The 22,611-nt window shown below is 40.4% G+C and overlaps 1 protein-coding gene across 1 annotated transcript; it reads left to right on the top strand.

Moving 5' to 3' along the window:
* The first annotated feature begins 12,736 nt into the window (after window positions 1–12,736).
* On the top strand, window positions 12,737–14,241 carry LOC109153930 (trigger factor-like). Its single transcript, XM_019301822.1, has 2 exons — window positions 12,737–13,763; window positions 13,856–14,241. The coding sequence occupies exons 1-2, from the start codon at window positions 12,737–12,739 to the stop codon at window positions 14,239–14,241; spliced, it is 1,413 nt and encodes a 470-aa protein (XP_019157367.1).
* The last annotated feature ends 8,370 nt before the right edge of the window (window positions 14,242–22,611 follow it).

The raw sequence follows: 22,611 nt of genomic DNA, 5'->3' as shown, positions 1-22,611 counted from the left end.
CCACGAACAGAATTTCTCAAGTGGAGATGGCTGCACAGTATTTTTAGTACCAAAAGGATAAACTGTTTCATCAAACCTTACATGCCTGCACATATAAATTTTGTTAGTCTGTAAGTCCATGTATCTATACCCCCGAAACGACTCAGGATAACCTAGGAAAACACATGGGGTGGACCGGAACGAGATTTTATGACGATTATATTGTATGAGTTATGGGTAACACAAACACCCAAAGACACGAAGAAAAGAATAGGAGGGATTGGAATTATGCACTTTAAAGTGTGGACTGAGATTATTTAATGCAACAGAAGGCATTTTGTTAATTAAATAAACTACAGTTTCAAATGCAAAATCCCAGAATTTATATGGGACAGAGGCACGGGCTAAAAGAGTCAGACCTGTTTTAACAATGTGTTTGTGTTTTCGTTCGACACGACCATTTTGTTCATGAGTGTAGGCACATGATTGTCTATGGAGGATACCTAACTGAGTAACGGAATGATGCAATTTTTTTGTATTCAGCTCCAAGATCTGATTGAACGACTTTAATTTTTGTGTTAAAAAATCGTTCAACCATAGTACGAAGTTTATCAAAGATGGCCTACAGATCATATTTTAATTTCATGGGAAAATACCAAGTGTAACGAGTATAATCATCCACAAAAATAACAAAATAATTATAGCCGTCAATTGACAAAAGCGGAGCTAGACCCCAAATATCTGTGTATATCAAATCAAGGACACTAGAACTAGATGTCTCAACACGTGCCAATGAGAATCGAGAGGATTTACCCATTTGACATGCATTACACAAACTAGAATTACATCGAATAGAATTATTTGACCCACTAACCGGACACGACTGAAGAATACGAAGTAAAACACGATGATGTGGATGTCCTAAATGATCATGCCACACTGACGGAGATGTGCGAGCTGTAAGAAAAACTGAGGGAGATGGCGTTGCAATTGGGAGCTTGTAGAGGCCCCCATGACTATTGCCTCTAAGTAGAATTTCCTTGGTGTTGATATCACAATTGCAACACAAGTATTAAACCCAAATAATAATATATTAAAGAATCTAAGAGCTCAGGCACATAGGTTCATAAACACTTTACCCAAGAATCTCTAAGGAATTTAGCCAAGCATGGCTAAATTATACATAGAAAATATGTTTAAGAATTACAAATCATCAAAAGAGTACAAGAATGAACCAGACGATTCTCTCGAATCTCCCTAGTCTTCTTCTTTCTTCCCAAGATAACTTGTGGCTCTTGATTTCTCCCTGTCTTGTCTCCAAAGATTCCTGAATGAATTTTAGGGTTGGAGAAGGGGAGATTTTATAGTATGTGCAGATCTAGAACCAATCCTGGTCTGAATATGGAAATTCCGCGCGAAAACGAGCTGAAACGCATCTGGGCCGCGCCTCTTGCTCGACACGTCGAGCCATGTCTTCAATTCTTTGGAGGCGTACTGGAATAGTTCGACACGTTGAATATGCTGTGTATGCATTTTTCGATCCGTTTTGATTCCAAATTTGTCGTCGAACTTCCTTTGCTCATAACTTTGACCTACAATGGTCCAAGAACACAAACAAACACCGTAAAACATTCAAAACAAGTGTGAACCATAACTAAATAGTAAAATGAAGGATTATGCAATTAAATCACCAAAATCATGACCCTAAGCCTAACAATTATAGATAAACCAATGAGTTAATACCCAAAATCGTCCTCGACTATAGTGGTTGTTAGGAACCTTGTATTAGGATTTTGACGATACCAATGTAACGTAGAAAAGTAGACCCCTAACTATTAGCTTTTTTATTTGCTGTTCTCGTCCTAGACGAGAGTTGCCATAACTCCTTTGTAATTCGTGTTAAGCTAGACAAACACACGAAAATGAGTTATGATTAGTTGATAGGGTCTCCAAGACGAAAGAAGACACAAGGCATGATGAACAACAACGAAAGATAAAGCAGGAGTTGTCAACTATCACGAAATGATAGTTTTGTTAAAGACGAATCTTACCAAGCATTGCTTCTCTTCAACAACGAGAAGAATGTTCTACCTGTCTGATTTGACAACATCCTAGGACAATAAGGATCTCATCTTATGGGACACACTAATCAAGAAGCATTAAATAAAGATGTACCATCTCCTGGAGCTAAAGGACAAAACCCTAATGCTTTCCATACCTTCAACGGCTACATGGTACAACCTCATTAATGGAGCATTTAATGCATGAAGCTCCCCGGTCCTTGTCCACTGGTTAAAAGGTTCGAAAATTTCATCTCCCTCCAACGGATGAATTTTCATCACCTATATAAACCCACCTTCATCAACTAAGAAGGTGCTGGTTCATTCTCACTCGACTTATTTACTTGCAAAAGCTCTTGAACGCTCTTAAAATTTCAAAAAGCTTTTGTGAACCAGTATTGAGGTGTTAAGTTACTTGAAGAAGGTCTTTGATCATTTTCTTACACCTCAAAAGAAGTCTTGCAAGTTGTTTGAAGCAATCATCTCTCAGCCAAGACTTCATCGTTGGAGAAATCAAGAAATCATTTTCTACCAACCTCAACTCAGAAGAAGAAGTTGATAGAGGCGGAGTAAACTTGAGAAGTTGAAAAACCTACGAAGGCTGTCCGGCTTAGTGATCAAGGAAATCTTTGTGTAATTGTACTAAGAAGTGATAGTGCAATCCTTCCATAAGTTGTGGAAGAAGAGTGGAGTAGGCAACGTTGGCCGAACCACTATAAAATCTTGTGTCCCTTCTATCTCTTTACTTACGCTTTTTACTTCTGCATTCATATCATCCTGTATCACCCTTACCGAAAGCTTTCCTAATTTCACAAACTCGTGCAAAGTATTTAAAACGAATCTAACTTTTCCGCTGCGCCAAAACATCGAAAGGTGACGTTTAGGGCATTTCACGAAAAGAGTCTATTCACCCCCCCCCCCCCCTAGACTCTCGTTACATTCTATCGGGACCAACAAGTGGTATCAGAGCCAATACCTTGTTCGGTAAAGGCTTTGCATTTACTGCCTGGTAGATCTCCTATCAAAAATCTCTTGAAAATCTTGCATATTTTCTTTGCACGTTTTTTTTTTTAAAAATGGAAAAGGAACATGCACATCGCTCTAAGCAACTTGCCTTTAGTCTTGCTAAATTTGATGACTGGAAGTTAAGAATACAGGCTCTCCTATGCTCTATTCATGATGAAATGTGGGACGTCATAACAACCGGACCAATCACGGTCATGATGGCGAATACACAAGCAGCCGCACAGGGAGCAGGAGCTGCATAGATGATACCAAAGCCGAAAGACCAGTATACCACAGACGAAAGAACAAGGGCGAATCTGGATAATGTAGCAAGAAATATTCTCTACAACTCTCTGGATGATTCCTTGTTTCCAGAGTCCGAAAGTGCCAAAATGCCATGGAAGTGTGGAAAGTCCTAATGAGTTTGGGAGAAAGAGATGAGCAAGAAAAGGACAACAAACTGACAATGGCCATGAAGAAATTTGAAGATTTCAAAATGCTGCCAAATGAAACAATCATGGAGATGGAACTCAGATTCACCAGACTTATGGGCGACCTTTCAGATCTCGGGAAAGAGCTAACTGAAAAGGAAATGAATCTGAAGATTCTTCGTGGATTACCAAAATCATGGGAAATGAAGGTTATTGCGATGAGGGATAGTCGAGACATGAAAACAACAAGCACGGCCAAGATTTTTAGTGATCTCAAAGCATATGAGTTTGAACATGAACCGAAAGATGCCGAAGAATCAGAAACGAGAAACATTGCTCTCGTGGCAAATCAATCAGCATCAACATCCAACAGGTCGAAATCTAACTCTTGTGATTTTTTATCTGATGAACAATATGCACTATTTGTCAGGAAAATGAAGAGGTTCATGAGAAAGAACAACTTTCAAGACCCACAACGATCGGGCCACCGAAAGAAGCCGGAGAATTCCTCTCAAACCTCAAAATCCGAAAACATGGACTCGCAACTATTGTGCTATAACTGCCGAAAGCCAGGACACTTCAAGGCAAACTGTCCTCATCCTATTGTGAGCAAGCATCAAGATAACAACACTACCACAAGTCCCTCAAAAGAAACTGGAGAAAGATATAAGAGGAGCAACAAGCCCGAATCATCAAACTCCAAAAATGAAGGAAGAAGGAAGGCAATGGTAGTGAACGAAACTTCTGACACAGTTGCAACCGAAAGTAGCTCCTCAAGTTCAAGCTCAGAAGACGAAAACACTAATGAGGAGAAAGGACTGCTGTGCCTATTTAGTCAAGAATCAGACGAACTGTGCCTCATGGCAGGCGAAGATGAGGTAAACTCTCATTCATCTTCTTGTTATTCAGCTGAGTCAAGTTCTGTGGGAAGTCAAACCTCCAATGAATCCATTACCGAAATGATGAGGAGGTTCAAGGTGATAAATAACACTTACTCCAAACTTAAAGAGGAGAACTCTCGGCTCATGCTTAGCTATAATGAACTAAAGCAAGTTCGTATTGAGAACAATATGCTAGTCATTGCTAAGGAGCAACTTGAGAAAAATGTTCTCGCTCTAAAGGAGCAATGCACAACAAAAGAGAAGAGAGAGCAAGAACTGCTTGAAGTCTTGGATAAATTCAATAATTCATCCAATCTAATGGATAGAATGATGAATGAATCCAGACTGTCCGGGGAAAGAACCGGAATTGGTATTAACCCCAGCTCATCTTCACAAGTTGAATTGAATAAATCCAAGAATGCATATTCACACGAAAGCTTCGAGGCTGCATTTGTTCAAGGACCCACCCAGGTGTCTGAGCCTATGATGGTAATTAACAATGTCGAAACACCACAAACAACAAGCCAACCGAAAGGAACGACTGTACAACGTGTTGTGGAATCTGGAAAAGAGAAAACTGTTAAAGGCAACCCTAGACAAATTTATGTCAGAAGGAATGGACCAAATGGAAATAGACAAGATCTAAACCATAAAAGAGGTCAGCCTAACAGGAATACTCGATCCAAGAAAAAGACGAATGTTAACCAGAGGCAATACCGTCCGAAAGTCACACGAAAGAATCCCATTCCAGGAAAGTCAAAGAACGGACAGATCAGACAACCCGAAAGATCCTTCAAAAGATCTGGGTATGGCAATGGAGGACTGGGCCATCAGAAGAAGATTGGTTTGATTACCCAGAGCCTCTTCCTAGAGCAGTATTTGAAAAGGTTCATCTGCGTAAACAAACTAATCATCTCAAGCATTATGAGAATCCTCCTCAGGAATATCTTCGCAAAAGATATAATGCTAAAGTCTTTGCCGGCATTCATTATAATTATCGTACATCTAATGGATATAAAGGACCAAGGATGAGTCGTGGATACTCTAGGTTGATGTGGGTTCCAAAATTAACTGCTAACCCTCAAGGACCCGAAACTAAATGGGTACCTAAAAGCACATAATCTTTGACGCAGGAAAAATAGGTCATATGGTATGTTGATAGTGGATGCTCAAGACATATGACTGGTGATAAAACAATGTTGAGCAACTTTATAGAAGTAGATGGACCCAAAGTTATCTTTGGAGGAGAAAACAGTGGCAAGACTCGTGGAAAAGGGGACATCATCAAAAAGGGAATAACAATACAAGATGTCTCTTATGTTGAAGGACTGAAGTTCAATCTCTTAAGCACAAGTCAATTCTGTGACAAAGGATACCATGTAAATTTCTCCAAAGACGAATGCAAAATCGTGAACACGAAGGATGGCAAGACAGCCTTGACGGGTCAACGAAAGAAGAATATGTATGTAATATCCTTAAATTCTTCTAATGCTAATGTTTGTCTTGTGGCTAAAAGCAATGCAGATCTCAATCAAGAATGGCATAACAAACTAAGCCATCTGAACTTGAAGACGATAAACAAGCTTGCCAAAAGAAATCTCGTGAGAGGGCTACCCGAAGTATCTTACTCAAAAGATAAAATATGTGAGGCATGTCAAAAAGGGAAGCAATTCAAGTCATCTTTCAAGTCAAAAGATGTAGATGCTAATTCTCGCTCTCTAAGTCTTTTACATATGGATCTCTTTGGACCAGTAGATCCAGCAAGTTTAAGTGGAAGAAAGTATACTCTTGTTATAGTATACGACTACACAAGATATACATGGGTGCTTTTCTTGAAGAAGAAAAATGAAACAGAAACAGCTCTTCCAAATCTTTTGAGACAACTTCAAACAGAAAAGGAGACCAAAATAATTCGTATAAGATCTGATCAGGGCACGGAATTTTTCAATAAGGTCATAAAGGAATTCTGTGCGCAAAATGGTATCTTCCATCAACTTTCGGCAGCACGAACTCCTCAACAAAACGGAGTGGCCGAAAGGAGAAACAGAACCTTGAAAGAAGCTGCACGAACGATGATCTCGCACTCAGGTTTACCAAAGAGATTTTGGGCCGAAGCCATAAACACGGCATGCTATACACAAAATAGATCCTTGATCAACAAATCTCACAACAAGACACCGTATGAGCTATGGAAAGGTAAAACTCCTAGTATCGGTTATTTTCATGTCTTTGGTTGCTGGTGCTTCATACACAACAATGGAAAGAATCATCTAAGAGCTTTTGACGAAAGAGCTGATGAAGGACTATTCATGGGATATTCCTCAGTAAGCAAAGCATTCAGAGTTCTAAACAAACGAACAATGGTAATTGAAGAATCCATTCATGTCAACTTTGATGAACAATCTGAGAAGAATCCATCTGGATGTAAACCATCAATCAATTCAAGTCAAAGCCCTCAGCAACCTATTGATGAAGACATCTCAGTTCGTCTTACACGAAATATTAGCTAAAGAATTCAGAACCCGAACCTGCGTCTCAAGAGAAGGTTGCATCTCAACAGATTGATCCTACAAATACCACAATATCTGAACCAATGATATACATTGATCTACCATATATTCCTGAAATGGATGCTCAAAATCAACAAGATGCATTTGAACCAAACCTTCGATGCTTAAAAGATCATCCATCAAATCAGGTTATTGGTAATGTCCAAGAAGGTGTGAGAACAAGAGCCTCTTTGCAAGAAAGTATGATGGCATGCTTCTTGTCACAAATGGAACCAAAAACCATAGAAGAAGCTCTAAGTGACCCTGACTGGGTAATAGCCATGCAAGAAGAGCTTCATCAGTTTGAACGAAATGAGGTTTGGGAACTCGTACCTAGACCATCTCATCAGAACGTCATTGGAACTAAATGGGTATTTAGAAACAAGATGATTGAAGATGGGCTCATTGTTAGGAACAAAGCTCGTCTTGTTACTAAGGGGTATTGCCAAGAAGAGGGAATTGATTTTGATGAAACCTTCGCCCCTGTAGCTAGACTGGAGGCTATACGCATATTCCTAGCTTTTGCAGCCTATAAGAATTTCAAAGTTTATCAAATGGATGTCAAGAGTGCTTTCTTAAATCGACTTCTTGAAGAAGAAGTGCATGTTGAACAACCACCTGGTTTTGCAATTGATAATGAGCTTGAAAAAGTCTATCATCTCAAAAAGGCTCTTTATGGCTTAAAGCAAGCCCCACGAGCCTGGTATGACACTCTTTCATACTCTCTTATCAACTGTGGCTTCACGAAAGGAGTGGTTGATAAAACACTCTTTCGTATAAAAGATAATGATCATATTCTACTAGTCCAAATCTACGCTGATGACATTATTTTCGAGAGCACGAATCCAAATTTGTGTGAAAAGTTCTCCAATCTTATGAAGGGTAAATTTGAGATGAGTATGATGGGAGAACTAAACTATTTTCTGGGATTGCAAGTCAAACAATGCCCAGATGGAATATTCATTAATCAAGCCAAATATACCAAGGATCTAATCCGGAAATTTGGCATTGATGGAAAAAGTTCGGTCAAAATTCCTATGAGCACATCCCTTAGAATGGATGTTGATAATGAAGGAAAAGATGTTGATCAGAAAAACTTTCGAGGCATTATTGGTTTTCTTTTATACCTAACAGCAAGCAGACCTGACATTTCGTTTGCTGTTGGTGTATGTGCTCGATTTCAAGCCAAGTCGAAAGAAAGTCACCTAAGTGCAACTAAGAAGATATTAAGATATCTTAAGGGAACACAAAGTGTTGGTCTCTGGTATCCGAAAGAAGGATCATTTGATCTTATTGGATACTCAGATGCAGACTTCGCAGGATGTCGTATTGATCGAAAGAGTACCTCAGGAACCTGCCAGTTCCTAGGAGGAAGAATTATGTCTTGGTTTGGCAAGAAGCAACACTCTATTGCTACAAGTACGGCTGAAGCCGAATACATAGCAGCCGGAAGCTGTTGTGCTCAAATCCTATGGATGAGACATCAATTGAGGGATTATGGCATAAATGCACGAGAAGTGAGCATTAAATGTGACAACACGAGTGCAATTGCCATTACACATAATCCTGTCTTACATTCTCGGACTAAGCACATTGACATCAAATATCACTTCATTCGTGATCATGTCGAGAAGAAAGACATATCTCTTGAATATGTTAATACTGATGATCAATTTGCGGATATACTCACAAAACCCTTGAGTGAAGCAAGATTATCCTCTCTAAGGCATGAACTCGGAATGATTGAAATGACATAAAGCCAAGAGAATCAAATCTGCAAAGATTCTTGCTCTCGATATTCAAAAAGATTTGATCCATCTTCACACGCAAGGATTTTTATAAATGAGGTACACGACATGCTTAAAATTTCATATCTAACAAAATTTCTAGTGTTTGTCTTTTCTTGTGCAGATATGAGTACAGGAAGCGAAAGAACAATCACTGAGGCACAAGGAGGGAAAAGCGAAATTCTCAATAAACCACTTGTAACCAAGCAAGAGATTAATCAATTTCTTGAACATTCTCAACACATACAAAGTCTTCTCCGCGACACAACCGAAAATGAGTCAAGAGAATCATTCGACTCTGTTGGCAACCCTATAGGGTATGTCAAGGAAGACAGTGTGTTGGAACAAAGTGGAAGTTTTAACTCCTCACTCTCAAGCACTCCAACTAAGATGGAATCTCCTCTCAAGTCCACCGCAAGCAGCAAGAAAAAGAAGGCCTAAATAACCTTGTTAGGCCACGGTGATAAGTTGTGATGTTATCATGATTGTGATCTTTTAATATATGACTCTATCTTTCGTTATCTTTTTAATATGGTGTCAGTATCTAAAAGATTTTATTAAGATTCTCACGACAACTTTTTGCCTATAAATTGTTTTCCTATTTCATGAAGCTTTACTCATTCTCAAACCCTTAGAAAAGGAAAGAGATTGCAGGAATGGACAAAGGGAAAGGAAAGATCGATGAAGCTGAGAAAAGAGCTAATCGTCTAAAACATCATCTGCGAGAAGCCAGCAAGCTACCAAATGCCACCATCATTAGGCTGGAAGAAGATGGGGAAAGGGTCATCGTGACTTACTCCATGACTAACACAGCAACACGAAAGGATAAGGAAACTCTTGACAATTTGGTCAATGAGTCCAGGGCTAAGAAAGCATACTGCATGGAACAAGCCACACGGCTTGCTAAAGAGAGAATTATGATGATGAAAAGCTCTAACAAGCACCCACCATCTTTTCCTACTTCTCACTGGCATCCTTTTCCTGAAGTTCCCCAACCTAGTGATCACTCTTATGAAGATTTCACTATGGTTCACTCTCGGTCTTCCACTCTTTCACCCGAACCCACTCTCTCACTTGAGGAGCTGGATGAATATGCAAAGAAGACAAATCTGTCTGATGTGACCGAAGAGATGACTCGTCTGGAACTTCACGTGCCTTATCGCTTTCTCTAATTTGTTGTGTGTTGTATTCTCGTGTCTTGGAACTTTCTTTCTCTCTGCCTTATGATCTAATAAAAATGTTATCCTTTCGTACTAAGAATGAATGCAATTCATGACTATGTTTAACTTTGTCTGTTTCTTGTCTAAGGTCACAGGAAAACTCATCACTCAAACTTAATCTGGTCAAAAGGGGCCATAAGTTATTATGAGTTATCTGACTATTAAGTTCATTGAAGTTGGAACAATGCTTAATAAAGAATCGCTTTAAATAGTCAAAGTCTTGCCTGGAATTGATAACTCCTTGAATATATTTATGAGCATTAATTACTACGTTGAAAAATATGTGTAACAGACACATGAACTTTATGGATCTCTTGCTATAAAAGGAGGTGAATTCTTCACATCATCTCCATCTCTTTTCCTCACCATGGCTCCAAAGAAACCTTTCACTAGAGGTGACTCTCACAAACTAAGAGAGGGTGCTAGACGTCTCTGGGAGGAACAGGGTGACCTTTATCCTGGTAACAGTCCACAAGCACCAGTGGAAATTCTCTCTGATTCCGACTCATCTCTTCAATATGATGAGATGGCTGGTTTTATTGTTGAAAGTGAAGAAAGGATTTCAAAAGATCCTACTCAAGTCATCCATGAGGATCCTAGCAAGTTCCGTGATCGAGACTATATGGAGTTTCTGAAACAAGAGCGTGAGAAAGAGGCATATGACAAGGAGGAAGAACTTGAGTCCTCATCTAGATCCAACAACCCACGTACCGAAAAATGGTACAAGCAGATGTGGGGAAATCTGAAAAAGGCGAAAGATGAGTCGTCTGGGGTCAAGAAGAATGAGAGAAAGAAGAATTGATCCCTTGGACTCTGTATCTTATCTTATGTATCATCTTCTCTCGGCTTTATGAATAATAAAACTTTGTTGGCTCTGTTTTTCGTTAAAGTTATTAAACGAGACTTTACTTGTCTCAGTTGTCCTATGCTTAAAATCTCGAATCAAGGACAGCCTTCTTGGAAATGAATATATTCCTAAGGCGTGCCTTGGTCAAGTCATTCGGACACATCTTTTGAGAGATCCAAATCTCTATTTAATGGACCTTCTCACGTAACAATGAAATCACTCTACACATTCTTCAAGCTCAAGGAAAAAGGGAAGGAAATAGCCCTCACATCCGAGAGCTTATCTGTGCCTGAAAAAATGTCTCACCCTGATCTCGGACACTTAGTTGAGAAAGGTTCAGCCTCTGGGAAGGAACCAGACATCTCAGAGTTCTACTCTCTTGTTCAACTCACACCACTTCTGAAGCACGAAGAAAGGTATCGTGCATTGTATGCTTTTGCTAAAGCCAAAGTCTTGGCTGAACTGGATGACATGGAGAGACGAGGTCTCTCTAGAGAAACATTGGGAGCAGATCACGAGACACTCATCGCTGAAGTGTTTGCTCATGAGATCCGAAAGAAGGAGTACTTTGAGTATGCACGAAAGAAGAAGGGTAACAATGAGTAAAAGGCAATCTTGCCTTCTAATGCACGAGAGATCGTAATCGTTTATGTCACGTTTTGTTCTGTGTAATAATTCTCTCGGGAAGAGCATCTTTGTGATTGTAAAAAGGATTTGTTTGACTTTATTTGTCTCACAAATCTTATGTTATGAAAATCTTATCTATCTTCGGGTTTGGAATCGTGCCTAAAATGATTCATTTTTCAGCTTTTAATCCCAACCGCTTAGATGGATCTTAATGGGATCATGTGGCCGAGAAAAATGGTCCACTATCCCACTCTGTCTGACACAGGATGTGACGTGCATTTAATGCACCCATAAGCACTCAAGTGTTTTTCTCTCTCCTCATTAAATGGTGGAATGATCGTTTTTGATCTGCACACGATCTTATCACTCCCCCACGATGATCAGTTACCTTATTGGAGAAGAGGAACCGGTAGTACTTTTGAAATTCAAATAATCCATCTCTAAATGGGTTACCCATAACCGGTTACCCGGAGTCCTATAAAACCCTACTTAAACCTTTCTCTCATTTTACCTTACCCTTTTCACACAGTCTCTACCCTCATCCTCCATACTTCTCTATCTCTCAAATCCTTAACAATGGCGGAACATTCGCAAGCTTCACCCACTGATAAAGAACCAGAAACACCATCCATCTTGGAGATCCCAAGCTTTCCAACTGAAAACTTGAGGTTCATCGAATCCAGAGTACCGTTTATCGTAGGAGGTAGCATGTGGGATGCGCATGGCTTTCTTGAATACATATTGGACAGAAGATTTGGCGAAAACATCATTCGACTCCTCACAGAAACAGGGTTGTATAATTTCATCACACATCTTTACACTATTTGGCACCCTATTGACGTAACTCAGTTCTATATGAATGCTTCCATATCTTCTGATTATCTGACCAGTACTTCCAGAGTCAATAATCATCACGTGGTCCTTACCTCGAAAGACATTCGATCTACATACGGGTTTCCACAGAGAGATGAAACCTACAAGTTTGATATTATCTATTATCATATCGATCCAGAGGAGTTCTATGATTCTATCAAGAACAATCAAGCCCCCTCCAAGGCAGAAATCACATGGCCATTAAAGAAGAAGTGGTTCCGGCTAGATTATGAGTTCACTATTGACATTTTCAACAAAATTGTTGATCACAAGACCTCGGGCACTGATGACGTGACGAAGGAGAAATTAAAAATGCTGCATGCATTTCTGAATGAACTCAAGGTTGACTGGTCCAAGATCATCTTCAATAATCTCGTCCACACCATCACCTATCACAGGAAGAGTCCAGGAGATATTGCAAAGAAGTTAGGGTATGGTTTTGTAATAAGTCATCTTCTTGTCACCAAATGAGTCTTAATGTGCCCAGGAATCCAGCCAGGACCGAAAGCGTGCCATATGAAGCAGAAACCATTAGGGTATGACAAGCATAAGGCATTGGAGTTAGGGATTCCTATTGAGCAGGTTAAAACCAAAAGGAAGTCGAGAACTCCTAGGGTTTCAGAGGATGATCAACCCAAGTCGAAAAGACAAAAGCGAGAAAAACACTCCTCTCGGAGTAAGGCAAAGAAGGAAGAAGCCACTCCACCTGTTCCAATTCCTCCTAAATCTCCTCAAGAGAAGAAAGATCCTACTCCACCGCCAGAAACAATCGTTGTAAAGAATTCATTCGAAGAAGACAATCTGGTTCTCTCTAGAATCATCAAAAAGGGTCACTTTCGGTCTCCTGTCAAGCCTAAACCTTCCCCGAAGGAACTCTCTACACCGAAAGTAGCAGACACGAGAGAAGCACCTCCACAGGGGGAAGAAGTTCTAAACGAAGCTCTTTCTGAGGGGGAAGCTCAACCGAAAGCTGTTCTTTCTGAAACTCTCTATGCTGATCAAGATCCAAAAACATATCTCGCTTCGTCTCAAGTCCTACATCCACAAGAACCTACTTTGGCAGAGCAACTTCTTCGTGAGTTGACACAAGAACCTGCTGATGTAGAAATGGAGGCCAGTCGCTTAAGTCTTCCACAAGAACCTGGTTCGCCAGAAAAGACGAGAGGAGCAACTGCTGAATTGGTTGATGAGATATCTCTGCCACAAGAACCTACCAATGCAGAGCAGGTTAATCTGACACAAGAACCTGCGTTGGTAGAAGAGACAGCTGTTGTACCGGTCGTAACTCCCGTTATCCCGAATCTCTCTGTTCCAGCTACCAAAGCACCAACACCAGATCAGATTCTCCGAGCATCCATTGAAAGCGATTATCAACGAGTTCTGCAGTGGCAAAAGTGGCGCACTGCTCCTCTAAGAACTTTTCTTGAAACCTTTGAAGCTATGCAAGACGAGGAAGACTTTGCACTAAAATGGGTTGGCACGGAAGATGTTTACAAAGCTCTGCGTCTTGAAGAAATCAATCGAGTATTCTCCTACAAGATGACAAATCGCACTCTCGGGAGAGACAAAGCTCCAATCTGCATTGAACTTAACAAGCCACCATTGGATCCAACCGTGGAAGAAGAAATGAAGCAACTTCGAAAGAAGACGAAAGTGATGAGAATGAAGAAGAAGATGATGATGATGTTGACGATGCCGATGACGAGCATGATGACAACGATGATGATGATGATGACAATGATGATCAGCTGGGTAATGCAGATGTTCAGGAAGCCGATCCCGAAGACAGTGATCCAATTTTGATCGGTCCTGATTATGATACTTTTCCACAAAGATCTCCCTTAAGGAAACTACCTTCTGACAGTGATGACCCGAAAGAAGCTTCAAATGAACATCCCGAAGATTTGTCTCGTGCCATAGTTCCACATGTCCAACTCATGGACGAGACTTCGATCAACAAAAGAGAAAGAAATTGTGCGTGAGGGAAAACTGGAAGCCTCACCAATTCTTCTCAGCTCGGCAAGTGGTGGCAAAAGGGAAGCACCACATCAAGATGAACAAATGGACACAACACCAAAAAACGTTGAAGAAGAGTCTACTGCAGAGTCCCCACGGACTATCATGAACATCATGAGAGAAACTGTTCATTCAGCCGAAACCATTCATTTGCAATATCTTGCTTTACGGCAAAAAGACACGAAAGTTTTGGAGGATTTATGCAAAAAGGTAGATCTTTTGATGGCTGCCCAATCTCAACCTCAACCTCCACCTCAGGAACAACCTCAACCGTCTCAACAAGCTCAATCTGATCACAAATTTCTTGAGCGAATAGCTAAGCGACTTCATGAACTGGACACCACCATGAACAAAGTTGCATGGCAACAACACGAGCTCAAACACTCTCATTTTGGCCTTAAAGAGCGCGTCGACCTAGCATGTACCAAGATTGATACTTATCAAGACAATGCATACCAACTGGGAGAATATGCTCTTCAAATTCTCGGGTATGCCCAGGATATCTTGGTTGCAATCAATAAGGTTTCCTCTGTTCCTCCTACCACCTGTGCTGATGATGCCAAAAAGGGGGAAAAGAGAAATGACGACAAGGATAAGGATGATGATCATCCAAGAGATCCGAGAGATATCACGAAAGATCAGTCTCCACAAGCAAGACACTCGCCTTCTCGGACACCAAGAGACTCTGGCCGAAGGAACACAAATCCATCCCATCCTCCTTCAAGGTCTCGTGGTCACCATTCCTCGAAGCCAAGATACCATGGTCGATACCAATCCAAATCAATTAAGCCTCGCCAATCTTTTGGTTCTGAAGCCAAGTACATCTTCACGGGTTTGTCCACGAGAGAACAGACGAAACTAAGGCAGAAACTTATGAAGGACAACAAAGTAACTATGGATGGCATAGGAAACTTTGTGGACTTTGTTCCATACGAAGAAGGCAATGGTAAACGTTTTGAGGGTTGTAATGTTTCTACCTGGCTTAAAACAAGGGATAACCATACAAGGTAAGATCACATTAACACCCAAAACGAAAGGATCAAAAGAGAAAACAGAGAGCTGTGGAAGAAACATGATGAAGAAATTAAAAGAAGAGAGGATGAGGCAATGGAAAGAGAAAGGATCAGGAATCTCATTGAAGATCTTTCTAGTGTAACCAAAGACTCTCCACAGAATGTTATTCACAATGCAGCTTTCAAAGTGCACAAAGAGTCAGAAAAGAGCTATCAAGAAGGGATGAATTCGTTTGAGCTAATTTCATGGTGGAAGGCTGGAATAGTTGAAGGAAGAAACATTCGTGAAGCCTATAACAATTACACAAGCCTGAACATCAAAGGAGAACATGAAGAGCTTGTCAGGACAAATCCAATTAAGGTCTTCAGGAAAAAGATCAATGAGGGAATAGATCTTAAAAGGATGCTCAAGCAACAAAAAGAAAAGGACGACAAAGAACTCAAGGAAGCTGCTCAACAGAAGTCAAAGCTCTTAGAAATGTAAGATATCTTTTATTCTGTTGTTTTCATCATAAAATTTTTGTAATCTTCACTATCTTATATATGAAACTCTCATTGTTACACATCTCATGTCACTTGTCTGAGTCATTTGTCTTTGTCTTAATGGTTAAATGCTTTTACCCTAGAAAGGACTTGTACACTCTCAAGTAAGACTGCTTTTATAATAGAAAAATTCTTTATGGAATCTTTTTCAGTCTTACAAGAAGGGTATAGGTTTTGGCATCATCAAAAAGGGGGAAATTGTTAGGAACCTTGTATTAGGATTTTGATGATACCAATGTAACGTAGAAAAGTAGACCCCTAACTATTAGCTTTTTTATTCGCTGCTCTCATCCTAGACGAGAGTTGCCATAACTCCTTTGTAATTCGTGTTAAGCTAGACAAACACACGAAAATGAGTTATGATTAGTTGATAGGGTCTCCAAGACGGAAGAAGACACAAGGCATGATGAACAACAACGAAATATAAAGCAGGAGTTGTCAACTATCAAGAAATGACAGTTTTGTTAAAGACGAATCTTACCAAGCATTGCTTCTCTTCAACAACAAGAAGAATGTTCTACCTGTCTGATTTGACAACATCCTAGGACAATAAGGACCTCAACTTATGGGACACACTTACCAAGGAGCATTAAATAAAGATGTACCATCTCCTGGAGCTAAAGGACAAAACCCTAATGCTTTCCATACCTTCAACGGCTACATGGTACAACCTCATTAATGGAGCATTTAATGCATGAAGCTCCCCGGTCCTTGTCCACTGGTTAAAAGGTTCGAAAATTTCATCTCCCTCCAACGGATGAATTTTCATCACCTATATAAACCCACCTTCATCAACTAAGAAGGTGCTGGTTCATTCTCACTCGACTTATTTACTTGCAAAAGCTCTTGAACGCTCTTAAAATTTCAAAAAGCTTTTGTGAACCAGTATTGAGGTGTTAAGTTACTTGAAGAAGGTCTTTGATCATTTTCTTACACCTCAAAAGAAGTCTTGCAAGTTGTTTGAAGCAATCATCTCTCAGCCAAGACTTCATCGTTGGAGAAATCAAGAAATCATTTTCTACCAACCTCAACTCAGAAGAAGAAGTTGATAGAGGCGGAGTAAACTTGAGAAGTTGAAAAACCTACGAAGGCTGTCCGGCTTAGTGATCGAGGAAGTCTTTGTGTAATTGTACTAAGAAGTGATAGTGCAATCCTTCCATAAGTTGTTGAAGAAGAGTGGAGTACGAAACGTTGGCCAAACCACTATAAAATCTTGTGTCCCTTCTATCTCTTTACTTACGCTTTTTACTTCTGCATTCATATCATCCTGTATCACCCTTACCGAAAGCTTTCCTAATTTCACAAACTCGTGCAAAGTATTTAAAACGAATCTAACTTTTCCGCTGCGCCAAAACACCGAAAGGTGACGTTTAGGGCATTTCACGAAAAGAGTCTATTCACCCCTCCCCCCCCCCCCCCTCTAGACTCTCGTTACATTCTATCGGGACCAACAGTGGTTTTTCTCAATTTTGTCCTAAATGACTTTAGTGACCTAATATTGTCCCAGACTTTTGTGTTTCGCTCAATTTAGTCCTCCATTTGTTATTCCGTTAAATTGGTGTTAAATAAAGGGACAATTTAGTAATGTCAATATTGATCTCTCTTTACTTTCAACTTGTGAAGTGCGAAATTCCTCTTTCTTGTACGAATTACACCCAGAATTACTCCCGGACCTGCAAATCAAATTTTATATTTGCAATTTTAGGAGTAATTCTGGGAGTAATTCGTAAAAAAAAAAAGGGATTTCGCAGTTCACATGTCTATGAGTAAAGAGATGCCAATATTAAAATTACTGAATTGTCTATTTATTTAACACCAAATGGACAGAATAACAAATGAGGGACTAAATTGAGCAAAAATACAAAAGTCTGGGACTAAATTGAGCCAAACACAAAATTTTGGGACGATATTAGGTCACCAAAGTCGTTTGGGACGAAATTGAGAAAAACCACTATAGTCGAGGACGATTTTGAGTATTAACTCATAAATCAATACTAAAAATGTGTACAATTAGGCTCACATCAACTCCCCCACACTTAAGCCTTTGTTTGTTCTCGAGCAAAACCAAGGAATAAATCACAAATCAAAACATACAAATTACTCCTACTCTCTCTTGCACAACCTTTCAAACCACCAACCAACTCAGAGCAAAACAACAAGCTTCAAGAATCAAATTAGCTTGGCACATAAGACCCATTCTCAAGCCAATAACCAAGCACCAAGAATTTAAAGTACGTGAGGATCAAGTGTGCACAAGTACTCAGTTGAGATTATGCAAAACACGGCTCATGAATGAGATCGCATAGGCTTTCCCTTCATACTCCCCTAGATCAAATAGGACATTATTTAGCTTGTAATGGGGCTACGGGTGATGGCTAACAAAGAAGTGGTATGAAAAAATTAACAAAAAGAGAGAATGTCACAATTATCAATACTTTCAAAATTGGAAGAGATGAAATAAATCACAATTTCAATGAGCAAATTTCTTTTAAGAACTCAGCAACTCTTTGGAAAGTGGGGTCCAAACTCAAAAACTTTCAATCTTTCTTTCATTCTTTTCTTCTTTTTTTTTTTTCTTTCTTTTCTTTGATTCTTTTGTTTGGATCTCTTTTGAATACAACAAGACAATTTTAATCCAATCATTCATGACTCCCATACTTGAACATTTGTAATATCAGCTGATTTTTGGCACAACTCCATAAAACTCTTCTTACTGAAATAATAAAGATAAAAGTTTCATTCTCCCAAAGGGTGGAAGGGGAATATTTGGCCAAGGGCTAAGGGTTTAATAATAGGGGTAAATCAAAGAAAAAAAATCACGATGAGGGATAAGTGTAAGTATTTTCCCTAATATAATATATTATAATATATTGTATTATTGGGGGGTTGTGGTGCAAGTGGAAGATTAAGTCAGTTAGTGGCTTAATCTGTTAGGCAACTCGGGATATTCAGTTAAGCTTTAACTGAATATCTGCCTACGTTGATGGGATGTAGGCATCTAAGCAAAATAGTCCTCCCACAGCTCCCGTGTTCAGCATACACGCACCATCGAGTATTCGGGAGAGAAGTGGTAGACAAAACACTTTCTACAGTTTTACCATTCCAGAGGCAATTTCCACAACTATGGCTAGGGATGTTCAAAGGTCCTAAAGCTTCCACTGTAACGAGTCAGGTTACTCGTTTATTTCAGTTTATGTTAGCTTTATTATTATCTAACATTTGGTATCAAAGCCTTAATAATCCCTGTCTGGTTATTTGTACTGCTGAAAAATTATTAATTCTTCGTAGTATGCATTCTTGGTTTTTTGGCATTAAGCACAATTTAATTCTTTTTTTGGGAATTATTTGTTCTGTTTTGCTGAGTACGGGAAGTCAGAGACGGTGACTGCAACCAATAGGGCGACGACAAAAAGGATGTGGTTGTTCCGTTTTTCTTTTTTCTCGTTGCCGTGTGGTTTCTGGACGATGGAGATGCCATTGAGCCAAGCTTAAACGACAGCGGCGGTGGCATCGCGATTCGGAGAGGACGGCGGCGACTAGACTGGGCATCGCACCGTGGTGGTCCGGCGAAGGCAGGCATGGATTTCGGTTCGTTGATGCTGTCTCCCATCCTTAAGGGAGCGCTGACTCCGGCGACATCGCTGCCCCTCCCCTCCTTCAGGCGGTGCTGGACGACGCGGCTTGGGGTCGCTATGAATACGACGGAGGTGGCACGCTTCCTTCTTCAGTCCGTGCCGCATTAGGCCATGACGGCGGTCGTTTGCGCTGCGCAGAGAACATACGGCGACAGAGAAATACGCGGAACAGAGAGATGGTTGCGTCCTGTTTGTCGTCGAGAACCTATTACCGCTGCTTCATCTCCGCTTCGCTGGTTTTTTTTCGGCGATTCGTTGGAAGAAGACGCAAGACTGGTACATATCTTAAATTGAAGATGATGGATGCGTGTCTGCGTCTTCTGGTACGTTTCTTTTTATTTTTTACAATGCAATTATCTATCATATTTACCATATATATTAATATTTGTCTTATATTTAATAATTTATGTTTATATGTATTAATTTTGGTAAATGGTGATTATTTGGTCTAATATTACCATATTAATATTACCTTAATTAATATAGTAAATTATTTTGGCAAATGGTAAATATTAGTAATTGCTTGTTTTTAGAATATTAATGCCATTTAGTTTTCTCTTAATTTTGGCATTATATTCACAATTAAATTATCATTCAATTTTGAGCAAATATTAAGTATTGACTTTGCTACCTGAATTTTAATTTAATATGTTGGTCCCGATAGAATGTAAAGAGAGTCTAGAGGGGGAGGGGGAGGGGGGGGGGTGAATGGACTCTTTTCGTGAAAAGCCCTAAACGACACCTTTCGGTGTTATGGCGCAGCGGATAAGATAGATTAGTTTTAAATACTTTGCACGAGATTGTGTGATTAGAAAAACTTTCGGTAACGGTGATGGAAGGGATGATATGAATGCAGAAAAGAAAAGCGTAAGTAAAGAGATAGAAAGGACACGAGATTTTATAGTGGTTCGGCTAACGTTGCCTACTCCACTCTTCTTCCACAACTGATGGAAGGATTGCACTATCACTCTTAGTACAATTACACAAAGACTTCCTTAATCACTAAGCCGGACAGCCTTCGTAGGTTTTTCAACTCCTCGAGTTTACTCCGCCTCTATCAACTTCTTCTCCTGAGTTGAGGTTGGTAGAAAGTGATTTCTTGAATTCTCCAACGATGAAGTCTTGGCTCTGAGATATGATTGCTTCAAACAAAAGGCAAGACTTCCTTTGAGGTGTGAAAAGATCAATAATCTTCTTCAAGTAACTTAGCATGTAACACCCCAGATTTTCAAGACATTTAAAACTTATAATAAAGGTAGAATCTTATTAAATCCCAAGATATAAATACAAGTGTTCGGGGTGCTATGCCACACCTGGGCTAGAGAACCCAAGTGCACAGGCTAACTAACTAATATCCTCAAAGCGTAAATACGTAAACGTGGCACGCAGGCCAAAAGGGAAACTATCTACTTCTAAGTTCTAGCGCACTCCAGTGACTTAATCTTCTGTGCCTGAAAGCCAAAATATATCTGTTCAGCGAGAGATGCTGGTAACCCACTCCAACGCGTTGAAATACAATACATATAGCAATATATATATATATAGGTATACAAAAACCATTTTGAGCATGAGAATATATCCTACGAACTCTAGCTTTAAAACCGGGAATGACTCGACAGATAAGGTCAGACACAGGCAACAGTTACAACGAGCATATGTAGTTCACCACAAATAAGGCAGATAAGGCAGAGCATAAACAATGATCATAACCCAACATGAACAATCCCCAATATAAATCCCATAGTCACATCCCAAGGCCTTCACAGTCACAATTCGTCCATATCACAACATATAACGCACATTGTTGGCGCCACAGGACCACTCGCATGCCCATACATGCAGGTCAGCGCATATAGCTCTGACACGGCCCCACAGCACCATGCCCCGTATCGCAACACGGGGAGGTCGATCGCAACCGACCGATGAACCGCAGCTCATCATAATGTTTGATCGCAACCAAACAGTGGACCGCAGCCCAAGAGAGTGTGTCATCTGACTGTAGCCAGGAATTCCCATCTGACTACAGCCAGCCTCTGAACCGCAGCTCAGGAAAGATGTCACCTGATTGCAGCCAGGAATTCCCATCTGACTACAACCAGCTTCTGGACCGCAGCCCAGGATACCGTCATCCGACTGCAGCCAGGAATTCCCATCTGACTGTAGCCGACTTCTGAACCGCAGCTCAGGATAACCAATCCGATCGCAACCGAATTGGGGCAACACGCACACATAACACATAGCAAGCACATACAACCCACATTACACGTTAGGAAGGGGAATAGAACGTATAACGAAACCTAAGCGTGATCCATCACATACTAAGAATAGTCCTAAGGGGTTCATGCTTCTTCCACCTAGGTCAACGGGATACCAATTCAACTAGCATGCAATATAATAGACTCATAAACCTACGAACGGTACCCGAAATATCAAACTAGACATAGGCACGACAAACGGGGTCCGTTGGGACACCACAGGGATCGGGGAAACATCAAACAGGGAAGCTGGGGTCCCGAGGGGGGAAGATTCCAGCGGGTAGCCGGTGGGTGGGGGTCCACCCGCCGGCTGCCCGCCGGCCATCACTGTTCCGGGCAGCGGGTGCCCGGCGGGCAGCTGCCCGCCCGCCGGCTGCCCGCTGCCGGAACTGCCCGGAGTTGCCACGGGTAGGTGGCGGGTCCCCTACCCCCACCTACCCCCACTGACTCTTTTCATCACTTTTCGCCCCGGGAACCGTTGTGGAACCCGAAACCATGCTTAGACACTTTACAACGCAATTAACGACAACACGTAGACAATTAACGGATCAAATACGAGAAACGAACGGCACCTAACCTATCATGCTTTTCTAAACATAATCAACACCCAAACATGCGATTTCCCCACCCGATAATCCAAGAATAATATCATACGATACAACCTAGGGTTCTAATCACTTTTATATCAACAAGAATACGATTCGTCTTCTAATTGCAAGATTCGGTAGGAACAACACATAATCATCAAGGATACCAATTAATCATCAAGAACATCATAATCATCAAGAATAACACATAATCGTCAAAACCCCAATTAATCACCAAGAATATCATAATTATCAAGAAACTCCCAATATCAAGATTATCAAGATTCCTCATGGAATCATTAT

Source organism: Ipomoea nil, unplaced genomic scaffold, assembly GCF_001879475.1.
Source record: "Ipomoea nil cultivar Tokyo-kokei standard unplaced genomic scaffold, Asagao_1.1 scaffold2565, whole genome shotgun sequence".
Lineage (NCBI taxonomy): Eukaryota > Viridiplantae > Streptophyta > Magnoliopsida > Solanales > Convolvulaceae > Ipomoea > Ipomoea nil.
The sequence above is the reverse complement of the archived record's forward strand: the minus strand, read 5'-3'. Positions and strand labels throughout refer to the sequence as shown.